This window comes from Pempheris klunzingeri, chromosome 19, assembly GCF_042242105.1.
Source record: "Pempheris klunzingeri isolate RE-2024b chromosome 19, fPemKlu1.hap1, whole genome shotgun sequence".
NCBI lineage: Eukaryota > Metazoa > Chordata > Actinopteri > Acropomatiformes > Pempheridae > Pempheris > Pempheris klunzingeri.
In genome coordinates, this window is record NC_092030.1 from 12,335,465 (window position 1) to 12,354,362 (window position 18,898).

The following is an 18,898-nucleotide window of genomic DNA, read 5'->3' on the forward strand; positions in this document are numbered from 1 at the left end:
AGAGTAGTCCTCAATTTAAGCAGCGTTACCATGCACAAACAACACAACTTGATTTAAAATCTGTTTTTTTTACTGCATCAAAAATCTGATAGTCTGTGTCATTCTTTCATTTGAACTATATGTGCAGCAAACGGGCTAAAGCATGCCATGCTCCCTTGAACAACAGACAGATGGGATCAAAAGAGGACAGGTGTTATTTTTGTCTTTGTGTTTTCTCAGATTAATGAGCTGGTGGACTGCAGAGACGTCAGTATCGGCGCCTGGTTTGAGGCCTGCATCGAAAATGTGACACGCGCCCCTAAAGGACAGATAACGCCCACTAAGGGCAAGGTGGGCCGGCCCCCGAAAAGGACTAACGGAAAGCTGGAGGCCGAGCAGGGACAGGCCCACGGCCAGGGCCAAACCACAGACAGTAACAGGAATAATGTTGCGTTAAGCTCTGAGAGTAATGGAGCCTCCACCTCTCAGACAGACTCTACAGCAGCTACAGAGACCAAGGAGAGAGAAGAGGACGTAATTTACCACATTAAATATGATGAGTAAGTGATGCCTCATTATGCCGGGGATTGTTCCTGCTGCAGCTGAACTGATTTTGGTTGCAGTGATAATAAACCCATCAGCGTTTTGGTGTGGTGAACAAAAATCATTCTAAATGGTAAAGCGGTGTTTAGGATTTTAGAATTTGCAGTACTGTGACTCTGGACAGTGCGCATTTGTGCCTTCTTCCTTGCATATGCTGCGCTACAGCAAAGCTTCCCGCTATTTATCGCAATGTTAGAAACACATTTGCTCATGCTGTTGTTGTTGTGGCATTCTAGATAAAATTGTCCACCAAACAGAAATACGTTAGTGTGTGTGTGTGTGTGTGTGTGTGTGTGTGTGACTGCAAGCATCAGTAACAGTGGTTAAGTGCGTAGGGAATTGCAGCCCCTGCTTTCTCCTCGCAGTCCAGGGGATGGAGAGAGGGGGTTTGTGTAGTTGATGCTACAATTTGGACTCTATCTCTTGCGCTCTCCTTTTCCAGCAAATTCATTCAGAAGCCGCCGTTTCCATGGCAACTCACGAGTTCTCAGGAGCATTACTTCTTTGCTTGCCTCCTTCAGCTTTGTCTGTAATTGCTGTGAACATGCCACTGGTGAGACATAGCCTCCTCACTGTGTCTACAGTGTGTGCCTGTGCATGTGTGTGTCATGGGATGTTATGCTAGAGAAGCTGCATCGAGGGTTGCTGTGCATTAAATGTGTGTTTTCTTTGAGGCAGATGCCATTCCCATTTGACATCTTCCAAATCCCTGGCATTCTGCTTTTATTTGTTCTTTCATCATTTGCAATGAGGCAGGAGTGTTCCTGCAGGGATAGGGCAATAATACACACCATTTTCTTTCCCCCTTTCTATCTACATTTGATGCATTTTCTTATTTGCTTGTTTGTTTATTAGAAGATTATTGTTTTCACCTCATGTTCATCATTTGCCTCAGTTAATGGCTGATAGTCAAAAGAGGCATGGAAGGGATCGCAAGGGTCCCACGCTAGTTTTAACCCCAGGACATCACAGCAATATGTTACCTGTGAGTCAGGAATACATCTCCAGTTGTATGTGCTGCCGGGAAATGCTAAAGATCTAAATGATCAGCTTTCTGTTTAAGTGGCAGCTTGTCTAGGACACTCTTTTTGCCTTCTATACTAAATGCGCAGTATCGCTTTCTGTCCTGAGCGCCATTCCAGGTTTCTTCCATCATTTTGTTTGCCAGAGAAAAAGTGGAGGGTGGGTAAGATTGCTTCCCCACACACACACACACACACACACACACACACACACACACACACACACACACACACACACACACACACACACACACACACACACACACACACACACACACACACACACACACACACACACACACACACACACACACACATTTCCCCCTTAAACACCTGCCTGTATAGTCTCAGAAAGAGAAACAACCCTACGAAATGAGCTGCTGTGTTTTTTCTTGGAGCTGGTTTGGGCAGCATTTCTACAGAATGTGATGAGCTACAAAATCAAAGGGATATGTTGGGAGAATCTCCTCTCTGCTGCTCCCAGGGAACTGGGGTGGTGTGTGTGTGTGTGTCGCTCCATAACAAGACTCTAAGATATGGTTTCATGGTTAAATCTTGGCTGAGCTAAGCATATGTTTAAGATTCTCTGTGGAGAGAGCAACAAATATAGACATAAAATGGGCAAATATAATTTATGTCCATGTAGCTTTCATGTAGTTGTAGTTTTATATTTGCTTTATGCAAATGGTAATTGGCATCTTGTGTTTTTAAAGGTGTCTCTTAATGTCAATCACTTAAAGCACCTCAAAGCCAGTTCATTTGTCCAAGCTGAAGGAAAATTCAAAACTACAAACTGGATTTCCTGTGGCATAATTAGGCCAAAATGAAATAATTTACTCATGCCGTCCTTGCCACATGTATATATTATGTTGCTATCAACATTTTATCTCATGATGCAAACCAGCCACTCCTGGCCAACAGGAACATTTTGCCCTGTTATTAAATCCTAGTGCAACCACTAGACAACAGGATTAATCCCAGACAGAATCCAGACAAGTTTTAGGTGCAGTGTTGCTCTCTGAGATCTTAGTCACATGTAAGACAATTTTACATGTTACAGTAGGGAAAGCACAAGTACAAGTAGTACATTTCATAACGACTGAATTAATTCAAATAGTCAGTTTTGCTGCTTCAGTTTCAGGCTGCTGGAATTGTGCATGCTGGTTTACCACCACGCTGTCATGGTTTACTTGCGTATAATGGAGCAAACGTTGCTGTCATTAAAACACCTGTGAAAGACTATTACTATCCAGAGCTCTAAACTTCACGAGGATTTTTTTTTTATCATGCTTGATATGAAGCTGTTTTAACTGAAATTGGTGTTTTGGGTTTTGCTTAAGAAGGGCTTAAGTGCTTCTTAAATGGGCTTTGTCTTAAAATTAGCAAGGATCAACATATGCAGTAGAAAAGCTGAGCACGGCTGCTTTCTGAGTGCCAGTGAGAGACTTTATGTGCCACAGTTTCTAATTGACTAAGTGGCAATGAAATTAGGATGAAATCAAGTTTTATTTCGGTTTCACTTTAGTTTCTCGTTCTCAGTCACCCACTCTCTATCTCCTTTCCTGCACAAAGCAGTTATTGTTTAATTGTTTAGCAGTATCTCTGTACCAACCAAAATACTGGATGGCCGGTGTTGGCTTACTACAGTTGTACTGGTGTGAGTGTATATGCGGCCAATATGCAGTTTAGTATGATAAATGTAGTGTCGCGTTGACTGTGACTGTAATCTTTGGGTTACAGTCCTTTTCCCTCATAGGCCATTTTGGTCTGTCCCAGTTGGAAAAGCACAGGTGTAATTAAATTAATGAATGCTGAATTCCATTCAGCTGCTTCAGTTGCAGAGTCCTTGTATTGTGCTTACTGCTGCCAATGCCATGTTATTAGTTGGACGTTTTATACTTTGAGTCATAAAAGTCAAGTCATAATGGCCAGGTTTCCATCCGAATCCTTAAAATTCACCAAAATTCAACCAAAGAATTGGAATGAATCCATGCTTCCACTACCGCTATGCAAATAAGTTAAGCGCCTCGACATAACAGTTGGTGGTGCTGAATCTCCATTCAGGTGCATTTAAACCATTCCAACAGTGGAAAAAGAATGTAGAAATCCTTATATAAATATTGCATGTATGTTAAGTAAAATACATGTTCAGGTCATTTATATGCTCAATCTGTTTCCATTGCACTTTGCCACTGTTTGCTTTTAACAAAACAACAATTTTTCCACCAAGCCTCACTGGATTGGTGAAGATCGGTGCCGTGTATGTGTTGCTGCTCTGTTGTTGCAAAGTCACAGTGTCTTTTCGGTACTACCATTGGTGGCCATCAAAGTTGTACATTTTCTAATTCTAAGCATCATGGCTTTAACAACCAAATTTTAGAAATCCTGGCATCAAAAAATATATATGTTGAGTGCTCTCGTAAAAAGTCAGCATATAGCATATATACAATCAGGTGATATACCCATAACTTATGTTAGCTTATGTAGATTTCTGAGCAGTGGAGTTTGGACTAACTTGTAGAGATCTCTGCTGTCACATTAGAATAAAAGGATTCACTTTGAAAATGAGCAAATTGTCCCTTTAATACCAAAAGGTTTCTTCTGCTGACACATGACTGAACTTTAAAATTTCTCATTTTGAGATTCAAGTCATTTAGATACATATTTTTTAACAGTTGCAGCTTCTCATTTTGGCCTCAATTACTAACAAAGCCGTGGTTAAGAGAGACTGCAGTCACTTCCCCTCACCACTTTGAGGCAATTATATTTAGCGTGTTTAGTGTCACAGTATTTCTAACTCTGCTGCTTATCAGCAAATTGAGGGTTTCTCATTTTCTCCTTTGCCTTTTTCTCTCTTCACAGGGACTTCAGCTAAGCACACAAAGCGCTAATGATGGTTTCATAACTGAGGAGACTGTAAGAGCCCTGTCTCTTGATAAGTCATGTTGTCTCAATTTCACAACTGATTAAATAGGTTTCTTCATTAAATGTAGGGACGCTACGCATTGATAAGAGTGTTGACACAATTTTGGGCTCTTGTTTACTTTTTTCTGTGCCTGAAAATGCTTCCTTGTTCCCACAACTCTAGGGAAATTTGCTTTTCACTCTTACTTTACTCTCACCGACAGTGCAGGATTAGTCTGCGGAGATTTGACACTGATGCTGCAAATGTTCATACAATCAGAGTTACAGCTCAAGTGATTTTGTTTGGCCGTGTGATGTCTGCAGGTGGACTAACACTGTGATTCCAAAGAAAGCCATACGTATTTGTGTAGAAGCAAGATGGAAGAAGGAGCAGTTGATATGAATTTTACTTGTGAGGTGAATAGTACAAGTTTGATTAAATATTTCTTAATGATATATATAATTGAACATTAGTGATCTAATGATGCCTTGATTATGCCTGAGTGTATTTTAAAGTGAACCTCTGTAACTTTTGGTGAACAGCAGCCACTGTGGCCTCAACTGATATATGTATATATCTCATCTCATCTCATTTTCTATACTGCTTATCCGTCAGGGTCGGGGGGGAGCTGGAGCCTATCCCAGCTGACATTGGGCGAGAGGCGGGGTACACCCTGGACTGGGGCCACATACAGAGACAGACAACCATTCACACTCACACTCACACTCACACCTACGGACAATTTAGAGTTACCAATTAACATAATGTGCATGTTTTTGGATTGTGGGAGGAAGCCAGAGTACCCGGAGAGAACCCACGCTAGCATGGGGAGAACATGCAAACTCCACAAAGAAAAACTGGGATTTGAACCCGGGACCTTCTTGCTGTGAGGCAACAGTGCTAACCACAGCACCACCATGCTGCCCTATATGTATATATGATATACTTAAATCCACTGCAGCAGTAGAGTCACCATAAGCTAGTGGTCATACCAGACCAAGTAAGGTTGTAGCATCAAACCTATGAGTCTATTTAACTGTGTAAAGATTTGTTTTAATGCTTATGAATCCAACTTTAAATCCATAAGTGGAGTAATGTGGCATTTCTTCATTCAAAGGTTACATAGTCTCACTTTCACATCTTGGTATCTTCTCCAGAAATGGTTTAAGGGACATTCGGGTCAAATGAGATTAATAGTGTGAGCACCACAAGCCACATATCTGGGATGTACTTGAAAGCAATACCCATAGAGAGTAGCCTCCCTCTACCAACCAACCATGACATAGTTGCATGTAGTTGCATGAAGCACTGATGTCTCTTGCTGAATCACTGCCAAAATGTTCGGCAGCTGTTGTCAGAGCCAGAATAATCCAACACAATACAGACCAGTGTTTTCTGTTCTTTCTGCTCATTGCGTATCTCTGTTATTAGTTATCAGATGTATTCTGGCCGAAGTCTGAATCGGAGTCATAGTTTTGAATCAGTTAGTAGTAAGTTTGTCCTGATATGGTTAAGAATAAAATGCTAAGAATCCCAAGTAGTAAGGGTTAGGGTTAGGGTAATTATTGTGTAGTTCTACAGCATACATGCAAGTTTTGTCACAGGCTGGGAAAAAAGAATCCAGACAAAACTAGCAAGGGCTTTTAATGCATGTATCATATTCCAGGACCAGTCTGAGACAATGAACAGTCATCTTTCCCTATTAAGATGACTGTAGCGCATCCATTATTTGATTATGTTGTCTTTTTACATGTGTATGAAAGGAATTAAGTCCTACTCTACTGTTGCAGTCAGTTTAAAATGAAATGTAGTCTATTTTATATCACATCAGGCTTTGTAAGATGTATCAGTTTACAATATCACTTTATATTATTACACATGTTTCTGGTGCCTCCGTAGATGGATGTTCGTGTGTCTACAGTAAGGCCGGTGTACACCCATAAAGAGAGCGGGAGCTTGTGTGGTCTTAAACTCGGGTACTTGTGCTCCCGTTGTGTTTCTCTGTGTTCCCCTTCTGTTCATGCTGAGTCCTATTGTGCTCCAAGGTTGATATTCCTCCTCTGTGTGTGTGTGTGTGTGTGTGTGTGTGTGTGTGTGTGTGTGTGTGTGTGTGTGTGTGTGTGTGTGTGTGTGTGTGTGTGTGTGTGTGTGTGTGTGTGTGTGTGTACAGACACATGTGCATGTTGGTGTGTACTTGTGTTGCTTGTATTCACGCGTGCCCCCCCCCCCCCCCCCCCCCCCCCCCCCCCCCAACCCAAAACCGCCATAATCCCTTGGGCCTAAAAAAGGAAATCCCTGCACTGTGCCCTGGTCTCCTCTTCCTGGGAGTATGTGCTACAACTCTTACAGTCTGCCTCTGTAGGCCCTCTCCAGTCACTTTACAAAGGCTTAAAATATGCACAGTCTTTTCAGTATGAAAGTGAAGCACAAGTAGTGCATATTCTGACAGGATAAAATCTTAAAATGTCGGGTATGAGAGTCATTTTTAGCCACAGTCGGTTCTGTGTCAGTGCAGATCGTCTGAGAAAGTACCCAGTTTAGGCTCAGCTTTCCCTCAAAATCACACACATACACTGCTCGCTCATGCACGCAATTCTCTACTTCCCCCTTCGCCTCCCGCTGTGTGAGCCGACCTGAGTGTGCAGGCTGTTGTGCAGTTAAACTTCACGGCTAACGCGTTGTTCATCCGTAAGCATAGATAGATAGATAGATAGATAGACTTTATTGTCTGTCCCAGACGGTGACAGAAATTCTCCTTTGACAAGGCTCCAACAATAAACTACAACACATATCACGCACACATAACTCCAGTTATTGGCAAGGAAGCACGCTGTCAGTTCATCTCCGAGTCGCGCCTGATCCATACAGTTAATGATGATTGTCAGGCAGGAAACCTGTGCAGTTAACCTAAATACCTCCGCTCCAAGTGTGCTAGACAAGAGGACATTTCCCACTTCACACACTAGATCTTCTTTTGGCAGATTAGGAACATTTTAAGATACACAGACTGTGCAGCGTGCTGCTGGTCCTCCACATGGACATCAAACATTTTAGAAACCAAAACCTTTTTCACCATCCAAAAACATTAAAAGTGTGTATTATCTAGTCTTATGTCGTGTGTTAAAGGAATAGTTTGACCTTTTCGGTGTCTTACTAAGAGTTAGATGAGAAGATTGGTCACTCTGCTGTCTACTCAGTAAATATGAAGCTTCAGCCAGCAGTTGCTTAACTTAGCTTAGGACAAAGACAGGAAACAAGAGGAAAATGACTAGCTTGGCTCTGTCCTAATGTAACGAAATCTGCTCACTAACACCTCCAGAGCTCACTCGTTTGTTTAATCCGTCCAAAAACCCAAAGTGTAACAATGGCACGTTGTGGTTTTAAAGGGGGTTAATGTGCCTGGTCCAGTAACTGTCTGGCATCACCGCCGGTTGCCTGGAAACCTCACGTTAACGTCAGGATGACAAGACTAGGATTGTTGTTATAAGGCAAATAAGTGGGTTTCCCAAAAGGTCGAACTATTCTACTAAACTACAGGTTTAAATTACTTTGATTTTCATTGTGGTGGTGCTACTGTTTTTCTCCTTTTTTGATAAAAAGTAAACTGTTGAGACACATCAGCTTTTACAAAAGAAGTTATACTGAAACAAAAACCAAACATTGTATTAGGGTTACTGCCTTTAATCTACTGATGCCAGTCAAATCAGATCCTGCAGTTCATTCCGGGTTACATTCGCCTCTGTCATCATGTATTAAGACCATCAGCTAATAATGAGCCAAAGCTTCAAAACAGACAATATTAAATGTCTATAGCAGTGAAGCTATGTGGATGTTTTATTACGCCTTATCCTTCCATTACTACATTTTGTTTATCTTGGCTCTCGGTCATCGTTAGTCACCTCACCTTTCCTTTCTCAGCTGCTGCTGACTGGGGCAGAGGGTGCAACGTTTCCCAGAAATCATGTTCAGAAAGCAGATGAATCAAGTCTGATCAAACCAGACTGGGGTGTTTGTTTTTTTTTACAGTGATTATTAAGACGGTGCTATGAAGAATGACGCTCATTTTGTGTCCCCTCCAGTGGGGATCCTCTGAAAACTTATAAGAATGTAGAGAAGTATGTGATAACTTGAAAAAGACCATTTTACTAAAAACTTAGTAATCAAAAATAGTGTTTTGTTTTCAAGGTTGCTGTATTACATTTATTTTCTGTGTTGATTAATGGGTAGGTGGAAGGAGGCCATAGTAGTGAAAATCCTCCATAATCCTTCTCCCCACAAACCCAGTCAGAAAGCTGTTGTGTGCAAATGCCTCATAGGATGTCGAGACAAGTGTTGGAGAATCTACAGTATATGCTTGGTTTTTGCTTTATATAAGAAAGTGAGGTGAAGTCATTTATGTTTGATTATTTTAGTTTTCTATGGCAGAAACTCCTAGAGAGTGTACGGGAGCTGTTGTTATTGTATTTGTTTTTGTCTTTTTCAAATTTATCCTGAAGACTAGTTCAGTCTAAAGTTAAAACCCACACATTTATAGGTAATATTATTTTTGACTTTGACTCACTTCTTCTACTAGAGTTTGTAGCTAAAAGCCTGCCTTGTCTTTAAGTAGACATGAGCTTGACCCTTGTGGCAAATCAGCAGAAAAAGAACATCATTGTGTGATGATGACCATATACATTTGCACTGTACTCTGCGTTGGACAGATGGCGGATCAGAGGGCTAAATTCACTTTTGAATAAACTGATAAGTCTGAAGGTCACTCCAACCATTGCATGCTCCGGTTGTGCTCAGAATATCATTCAGTTTAAGTTATTGTATATCAAAGTGTCGCTTTCTTATAATCAGCATTTGGCTTTCTGTGCAAAATCCACTTGTGTTACAGTTTTTGCCGCCCTGTACTTGTGTGGGCTTCTGCAGACTCCAGCACAGAGAGGCTTTCGGTATATATTAATGGAGCAGTTTGTGCATTGAGCTATTAAATAGTTTCTATGCATGTCCGTCTGTTTTTACAGAACTCACCGCTCGGGATAGCTGCTTTTTGCTGAGGATTTGTACACTGTTTCATTTTAGTTCTCCAAGGTTTTACTCCTCCAACCATAAGGATGCAATTAAAGTCAAGTGCCCCGTGATAGCTCGACCCTTCCTATGTACCATGTAGCTAATCTATAAAGAAGTGAACACTCAGTTCCCAACAAGATGTGGGCCGGTTGAGACCCAGAGAAGTGTCTGTAACGGTTAACCGCCACAGGACTGCATTTTAGTAGATAAGACAAAATCAAGGGTGATGACAGCAGAGGATTTCACACACCTTAACCCCCCCCTCCCCTCCCTTCTCTCTCCACATTTTAAAATCGCAGCTACCCAGAGAACGGTGTGGTGGAAATGCGACCGGTGGATGTGCGGCCACGTGCCAGGACCCTGCTGCGGTGGGACCAGCTCCAGGTGGGCATGCATGTAATGGTCAACTACAATATGGAGACGCCAGATGAGAGGGGCTTCTGGTTCGACGCAGAGATTCAGACCCTCAACCAATCGTCCCGCACCAACAAGGAGCTCAGAGTCAAGATCCTCCTGGGGTGAGGATCTTCCTTCCTAGGTGGGAGGGTGATGCGCTGGGCATACAGGGATGATCTCTTTGTTGTTTACTAAGATGTAAAATTTCTAAAACAAAAATGAGCCAAACAGATAAATGTGTCATCTCTCTATAACATGCTCAATAACATCTTTTCATCCTCCACCCTGGTTTTCTTTTCTTATGCTCTCTCTCTCTCTCTCTCTCTCTCTCTCTCTCTGTCCTTTTGTGTCTCTCCCTTTCTCTTGCACGTCTCTTGCCCTCCCTCCAGGGGTCCTGGAGATGTAATCGGCGATTGTAAAGTTCAGTTCCTCGATGAAGTCTACCAGGTGGAGAAACCAGGCGCTCGCGCACTCTCAGCCGCAGATGGACAATTTAAACGTATGCACACAAGTGAAAATAGTGGCACAACTTGTCCAACTTGTACCGTGTGTTTTAGTGGGCCCACACAATGAGATGTTCATATGTGTGTATGAATATTTCACTCTCGTTACTGGATCCAGGGAAGAGCGGGCCGGAGTGTAAGCACTGCAAAGCCGACCCCGACGCCGAGTGTCGCTTCTGCTCCTGCTGTGTGTGCGGCGGGAAGCAGGATGCTCACATGCAGCTGCTGTGCGACGAGTGCAACATGGCGTTCCACATCTACTGCCTCAACCCGCCGCTCGCCACCATCCCGGATGACGAGGACTGGTGAGAGAGTGTAGCTCAGCAATTAGCCACAACATCCTGCGCTTCGCAATCAATTTAAGACGGTTGATTCATGGTGTTCGGTGTGAGCTGAAGTGCATTTAAGCAGTAATTAAGTGGTGATTGAGGTTGAAATCAATATAAAGAAATGACACAGTGTAGTCACAGATGTGAGTTTATCTAATGCAGTGGGTTTCATGTCTCTCTGCTTAACAGAAATGAGGGTGTGAGCAACTGTTTTAGGGTGTAGTTACTGATAAGAAGGTCCCCAGCCTCCATTCCTGTGTCGTGCAGGTGTCACTTGATGGAACTAAAATGGCTAAAAAGCTAAACATGAAACTTTTTTGCATTTTTCTGGTGTACATTGAATTTAAATGTTAAAATTGGTGCGTTTGGGGTGTGTGTTACATGTCAGTGTCTTTATCCTTTGGCTAATTTGGGAAAGCATTGCTCCTCATTTTGCCGGAACGTAGCTCAGTTCATCTTTTCACATAGATCTTTTGTTGCAACTCTTAGACTCACACGACTTCTTACATCCACAGAAATGTTATCCTCTCATTCTGCCAGGTACTGTCCCACCTGTAAGAACGACACCAGCGAGGTAGTTAAGGCAGGAGAGAAGCTTAAAGCCAGCAAGAAGAAAGCCAAGATGCCTTCGGCAACAACTGAGAGTCAAAGGGACTGGGGAAAGGTGAGACCCAAGGGCACCCTAAGGTACACACACACCAGATGGACTGACAGCTGCTCTCTAAGATTGAAAGTATATTTTAACAGTAAGCCTGAGGGAAGACCTGTGGGTCCTCCTCAAATTGCCTAGAAGTTACAAAGGCTCTGTGCCTAAACATGAAAAAGCAGTTCGTGTCAATAGTTAAAACAAATTAAAAGACGAATTAGACTTCCTCTTTGAGGTTTAAATTCTTTGTATTTTCTAGTTAAGTCAGCATATTTACATGTAAATAGTTTAAAAAGAAATCCTTCTGCTGTAAAGTTACACAGGAACGCTTTTTATTCCCTTAGACTAGTTTGTTCTTCCACAATGTTTTGTGTAAGCGATTGTCAGCTCTGTGTGTTGTGTTGGGCTTGATCTGAAGTAAATGGTTTGTTTCATGTGAAGAGTTTTGTGTGCACCCCTTTGAAGCACTGTCAAATATTTCCTGTGCGCACCGCAGCTCTTTTATTTCCCCTCAAATCAAATGATCAGATGAGACGTTTCTGATCCAGTCAACAATACTTAACACCTACTTAATGTTAAATCAGGCTCCCGGAGTTTGTCAATACTTTTGGTTTGAGTCATAGCATTTTTGCAAATGCCGACATTTGTATAAATATTGATGTGTTAGTGATTTTCAAGCTCTTTTTGTATAATTATAACAAGGCTACCGAACACTGTGTATGCCTCCTTTTTTTGTGTTTTCATGCCGTTAAAGGGCACAAGCGCGAGAGCAAAATTACATTTAGACTTTTCACTCTGCAAAAACTGAAATTATCTCATGCTAGCTGCTGAGGCATACCGTGAGACAGAGGAAGACATCTGACATGTATTTAAATGTTTTTTAAGCATCTGTTCTAAGCATACTGTTAAATATTTTCCTCAAAATCTCCTCAGAGTCTTCTCATGGCAACACTTTGAGATATTGTGTGGCGCGTTTCCATCCAGGCCTGGCTGTCTCCCTGACGCTCTGCTCCATGGTGTAATGTGAACAATGCCATTAAGCATGACTTAGCCACTTTCCTGGAACTGCCAACGGAAAATAACTCATTTCTTTACCAGAATGCTCCCTTTCTCTGTGGACTAATTGAAAACAGCCTGGCTTGTGTGTTTGGGCACATTTAAGTGCTGTGAGTCACTCGGCATTTATACTTGCCTTTCACATTATCGCAATTTTATAACCCTTAAAATAAAATACTTTTCTTTGTCTCCTCACTTTTGAAATCCTATGTACCTCCTAAATTGGATGTAATCATTGTCCTTAGATATTCATCATAAGATGAAGCCATATTTGACCAATGCATCAGCAGCCCTGCTCTGCAGCACTAGGGAAATGTGACCTCAGGGCGCTCTTGTGGACGTAGCATTTCTATGCACGCAGCTTAGATTCTTTGTTGTCTTTCTCTGTGTGATTGCAGGGTATGGCCTGTGTGGGGCGTACCAAGGAGTGCACAATTGTTCCTTCAAACCACTATGGACCCATACCTGGTGTTCCTGTTGGAACCACCTGGAAATTCAGAGTTCAGGTTCGCTGTTTTCACATCTAAATTTGTTTTTAAAAGTTGAAGTAAAAGTGTGTTAAGTCTCCCATGTCACATCCTATAGTTTACATACTGTTAAAATGATGTTGTTATGGCTTACATTGTCACACTCAAACTTCAGGTGAGTGAGGCAGGTGTTCACAGGCCGCATGTTGGTGGTATCCATGGGCGCAGTAACGATGGCTCATACTCGCTGGTGTTGGCTGGGGGCTTTGAGGATGAAGTGGTGGGTTATATTTTTTTAACTAGATGTTAACAATCTCCGTTATGTGAATAGCACGTTTTTGCACTCTGGCAGACAGTCTACTGAGCCATACGTGATGTAGGGGGATTGTCCTCAAGTGTGCCGACCATTTTGTTAAACTTGTTAAAATGACCTGCTGTAGGACCGGGGAGACGAGTTCACCTACACAGGCAGCGGGGGTCGTGACCTCTCAGGAAATAAACGGATCGGAGAGCACTCTTTTGACCAGACCCTGACACACATGAACAGGTACGACACTTAAAGATGAGCTTCCATCCACGCAAGTTTGATTCCATAGATATATGCACGGTATTAAGAGCGGCAGACTCCTTAACAGCAATCATCAACTGATTCTTCTTCTTCATCCCTAAGCCTTAGTCAGACTTGATAAACGTCCCTGTCTTGACTATAATTCTTGGGTCCTGACTCTCGCAGGGCGTTGGCCTTAAACTGTGATGCACCTCTGAATGACAAAGACGGGGCAGAGTCCAGGAACTGGCGCGCAGGAAAGCCGGTGAGGGTGGTCCGTAGCTCCAAGGGTCGGCGCATCAGCAAATACGCTCCTGAGGAGGGAAACCGCTACGATGGTATTTATAAGGTACACCAGCTCAGTGCTGTGGCTAACCCCATGCTTTGACCCCCCCAACCCTCCACCCACAAAACATATTGTAACAACTCTTTAACTCTCCTTTACCTCATAAACCAGGCAGGACTAATAGTTTGCTAGTTTGTCTACAACAGTGCGGTGCTTTACTTGGGCTTGCCCCAGAATATGTAAAAACAGCTCTGAATGTCATGTATTTAAGGTTATTTTGGTTTTGTGTGGATGGCAGGTGGTGAAATACTGGCCAGAGATTGGAAAGTGTGGTTACCTGGTGTGGCGGTACTTGCTGAGACGGGATGATTTGGAACCAGCACCGTGGACACCTGAAGGACTGGAGAGGATCAAAAAACTGGGCCTTTCTGTTCAGGTTAGTCAGATGCACATAGAGATGTACATGCACAGATCTATATGTGCGTATTTGTATTGTTAATTTTCCCCATTCCACGTGTGCAGTACCCGCCAGGCTACTTGGCGGCCATGGCTAACAAAACAAAGAAGGAGGCGTGCGCCAGACCAGGTCGAGGTGGCCGAAGTAAGCACTATCCCGGGAGGGGGAGGCCACGGAGACAACGCAAAATCAAGGAGAAAGAGGAGAATGAGGAGGATGAGGAGGACGAGCAGCCGATGGCCAGCGTGGATGAAGAGGAGCCACAGAGTAATGGAGAGCAGAAGACAGCCAGAGATAGTGGTGGGTGCTTTTGCAGATGAAGCTCAAAGCAGGTCAGACAAGGTTGTGAGAAGAGGACAGGTGAGAGCAGAGTGAGCAGTGAAACCTCTTTATGAGACAGCTAGTAAATATTTAAATCATTAACGACTCCACCGGCATCTTCTTTTACCTGAGCACACACAACCTCTGTAAACATTGTTTGCAACATTTAAATGCTAAAATTTTCCTTACTGTCTTTATTTCTCCAAGAGTAGCTGCTTTTTTTTTTTTCAGTCTTATTTATGTGTCTGTAGCAGAGTTGTCACCTGCGGCCGAGCCTCCCTCCAAACGGGTGAAGATAGAGGAGACCTTCCAGCTGTCGGAGCAGCAGGAGCGGTTGATCCGGGAGGACACAGCCAACAAGAAACTCTGGGATGAAGCCATGGGAAACCTTAAAGAGGGACCGGTATGAATCCAAGTTCACTCAGACACTTTTCTGACACTGTTTCACACAGCAGGCTGTTATAGGAGAACTCATTTAATGCCACTGATCCATGAAAATGAAATGCACCCCCCTGGTCTTCAGAACTTACAGTCTAAGACTGCAATGATACATTTTAAGCTGTTACCACAGTTTTCCTTCATTCCTTTCATGTGTTTCTATCTGTGCACATGTGAAGAATTTCCTGCGCAAGATGGAGCAGATCTTCATGTGTGTGTGCTGCCAGGAGCTGGCCTTCCAACCCATCACCACCGTCTGCTCACACAATGTTTGCAAGGTGTGTACTGAAGTGGATGCATTTGTAACCACCGCCACTGAAAAATCCCCGCCGTCGCATTTGTGTGTGAATCCTCCCGTTCCTCTCTCCTCAGACTTGTCTCCAGCGGTCGTTCCGAGCGAAGGTGTACACCTGCCCTGCCTGCCGTCACGACTTGGGCAAAGACTACGTCATGACCCAAAACGTGACGCTTCAGATGCTGCTTGCTCAGTTCTTTCCCGGCTATAGCAAGGGCCGATGAGGTCGAAATCACATTTATAACAAGAATACATACATACACGCACATAAGCATCCATTCTGTGCACCCACGTATACTGTCAAGCACCTAGAGCTCCACTTTAAAACGCATTGCGCACACATACTGTACTTACCCACGGGCAAATGTATATTGCATATACAGCCATTATGTATACAATCATTCATACACAAACAACCTCAGTAGGGACTGACCTCATCTGTTGAACTTGGACTGTCTCCATTAACATCACCAGCCTGAAATTTAAACCAAGGACATTTTTAACCTCCCTACTCCTGCCCCACAAACGCACAAAAGGAGCCCGAATTCACACCCACTAGCCACCTCAAGATATTTGCTCAATTTCTTTGTTTGCCTCCCCCCCTCCACTGTGGTCACTCACTGGTTCCATAAATTTACACCCAGCACATTCTTTTAGTGCAAATCTCTCCCCCCCGGCAATATCACGGAATCAGCCATTAGACTCCTGCCAACCTGTTTGCTTTTTGTGTACCATGCACGCAGATTTACACCAAACTACTGAGCTGAGCTGCTTCACATACGTGCACACGGTTCCTCGGCTGGCAAGTAAAGGTGCTAGTTTAATATGGTGATTTAGGCACAGCAGGACCGGCAACTCCACAAGGTTAATCAAGACACGCAGATGAGATAACACCCCCTCAATAACATTAGTAGTATGAGAAAGTAGGTCACGCCTACAGAGTTAAAATTGGGAAAGTCAAGAATTAACATGTATGTATGGAAATGAAGCACACAATGCTGTATGTCCTTGAAGACTTGTGCAGCAGACTTATTTCGCAGGTTAATCAGGGGCACGCGCTGGCATCCTGCTTGCTGCTCATGCCACTCGGAATGATGACATTGCCATGCCTCAAGCTAATAAGAGCAGCAAATGTCTTGCCAGAGGTAAATTTCAGTGCATTTGCAGAGAACAGAAATTGGCAGCTGTGTCCGGTGTGTCTGGCGTGTTAGGAGATTTCGGAGTCCAACGAACCTTACATACTTCGTGAATGCAACAATAATCAACAGACACAACTCTCTCCTTCAGATTTTATGTGGAGTTTAAAAAAAAAAAAAAGCATTTGCTTCATAAACATACCAAAGACGTGAGGCTGTAGAGCAGATCAGGGGCAAATACTGTCAGAAATCTGCTTTAAAAAAAGAAAGTTATAGTGAGAAATCACGCATAAAACTAAAATGCAATATATACTTGTGAAGTATCAAACAGGACCTTACCAAATTATCATCTGTCTTAAGCAAGGCACTTTTTATTTCCGTTTCCAAGCAGCACCTAAAAATACATCTAAAATATAAATACATAAAAAAAACATGCTATTAAATTTCTCTCATAATTGCTGTTGAAACCTCTAACGCTATTTAAATCATTATTAAACATTAATATTAAGAAATTTATGAATAAATAATGGTGTAATGGAAATGAAAGATTTCCACGGGGCGGCCGGAAATGCTTGAAAAGCGCGAGCTGCTCCACTTGCATAGAAGAGCCCACTGTGGTCGTCCCTTGTGTTACCAAGCAACCACAACCAAGCAAGACTTCACACAAAGATGGTGAGCATACATTGTGCTCGGCAGATATTCATCTGTTATTGCTAGATTTAGTCTAATGTTCATCGGAGAGCTCTGGATGTCCACCACAATCCGCTTCTCCTTCGTTTTTAGAGAAGCAGTCCGGCGAGTGTCTGCACAGCCAGGATGGTGCGAGTGATTTGTTGTCACAGTGCATCGAGAAAATGGAGATACACTGAAGAAAAACCAACCTAATCAGCGTGACGGTTATGTTGATTCACACCACTGGAGTCTCTGGGACACCAGCATGTGCAGTGTTCCCCAATAATCAGTGTATAAGCTAGAAGAAAAAAAGTCATGAACTGTTACTCATCAGTCCAGACTCATAGGAGCAGACAACAGGACATGGATAAGAGAGTGCCTTGTAGCACAGACTATCAAAAACTGTTGAGTATCTAAAGGTGGCATCTAATGCCCAGTCACTTTCCTCAAGATGTTAATGTATGCTCAGAAATGTACTAATTTAAAATCCTAATTTTAGAATTTTAGTTTTGTTTCGGCAGACTTCTTGTTTGGCTCTTTATACATTTAACATTTGAGAAGTTGTGTTCAAAAATTGAGGGGAGAAAAAAAAAAAAAAGGTTTTGTAGAAAAAAAAAAAAAAAGATTTTGTTCCTCAAAGTACCGAAGAGCTTTTCAGTATCGTGAAGGTTTTCAAGAGTGCGTGTGCCAGAGTTCACTGGACTGTATGAGCATAACACATTTCAGTAGTTGTACGGACACACTGTTGAATGCTTCAGTGTGTTTCGGTACATCGGCACATCGCAACACATCTTGCGTACGTAGACGGCACCAACAATGTCAAGAAATGCCAAGTGAGGGTAACCCATGACGGAAAAATAATTCATTTATGTTAGATGAATAACATAGTACATGTTAATATGGATTAAGAGCATGGTTGGTGGGTAATACCTTGCAGGCCTGGGATTTCTTTTTACATTTTTTTTAAATATGTTTTGCCTGAGTGTCCTGGCTATATTAGTTGAACCGAGTTGAATGTTTTCAACCATCAGTCATCAGTCAGTCAGTTTTTACGTCTGTGTGGATTCAAACTGTGACCTAAAAACAAAAGAGAAATGTTAGGAACTCACTAGTTTCATCAGATCATCAGGCCCATGGTTAACAAGTCAAATGGGCATTGAATGGCAGCTGTGAACATGAGACAAACAAAAAGTTGCTACTTGTGAGTGCTCACCTTTTTCTCGCGTCACCACCCAGCGGATTCAGCCCGACCAGTGACGAGCTGCCCCCTCCATCTCTTTGGAATGCACTTGGAGGCTTCGCATAAATTAGGACCTTTTTGTTTTAATCACTATTAAGAATACCTTTGCAGGAAGGAAGACCAATGACAGACATGGAGTTACAGATTTTTGTTGTACATTATTCCCTAAATAGCTTTTTTTGTTACCAAGTGATGATGTACACTGTACCCATTCCTGTTCAGTACCATCATCCAGACCGTCACATATATTATGCAGCACGAGAAGTCCATTTTCATGGTTTGTATCATTTCCAGTGCTGATATGGTACTTTAAAATGTCCAGGGTTGGCAGGTCTGATGGCTTCCAAAACAAAAACCCACCCCTACAGAGAGCAGCAGCACAGTCATTGCACTGATCTGTGGCCCCGGACAGAGGTCACATGGCGTGCTGAATTTGCAGATAATGCATCTGGGGTCCAGCTCTTGAGTTGGTTTTGTGGGTAAATGTAGCCCCCCGTTCATAGACGTCACGTTCACCTGCAACAGCCCTCGAGGCACAGCCA

General features: G+C 42.8%; 1 protein-coding gene across 2 annotated transcripts in view; it reads left to right on the forward strand.

Annotated features, from left to right (window-relative positions):
• The window catches only part of LOC139218530 (E3 ubiquitin-protein ligase UHRF2-like), a 28,149-nt gene extending 10,072 nt beyond the window's left edge, over positions 1-18,077 (forward strand). Inside the window, exons 3-16 of one of the 2 annotated variants that reach the window (XM_070850120.1) lie at positions 220-539; positions 9,867-10,085; positions 10,353-10,462; positions 10,585-10,771; positions 11,336-11,459; positions 12,896-13,003; positions 13,140-13,244; positions 13,405-13,511; positions 13,698-13,860; positions 14,096-14,233; positions 14,320-14,554; positions 14,827-14,978; positions 15,193-15,291; positions 15,386-18,077. In XM_070850120.1, coding sequence (XP_070706221.1) covers positions 220-539; positions 9,867-10,085; positions 10,353-10,462; positions 10,585-10,771; positions 11,336-11,459; positions 12,896-13,003; positions 13,140-13,244; positions 13,405-13,511; positions 13,698-13,860; positions 14,096-14,233; positions 14,320-14,554; positions 14,827-14,978; positions 15,193-15,291; positions 15,386-15,532 — 2,214 coding nt within the window. In that variant the 3' untranslated portion in view covers positions 15,533-18,077. The remainder of the gene's footprint in view (positions 1-219; positions 540-9,866; positions 10,086-10,352; positions 10,463-10,584; positions 10,772-11,335; positions 11,460-12,895; positions 13,004-13,139; positions 13,245-13,404; positions 13,512-13,697; positions 13,861-14,095; positions 14,234-14,319; positions 14,555-14,826; positions 14,979-15,192; positions 15,292-15,385) is intronic. The other variant, XM_070850121.1, reaches the window with a different exon arrangement.
• The last annotated feature ends 821 nt before the right edge of the window (positions 18,078-18,898 follow it).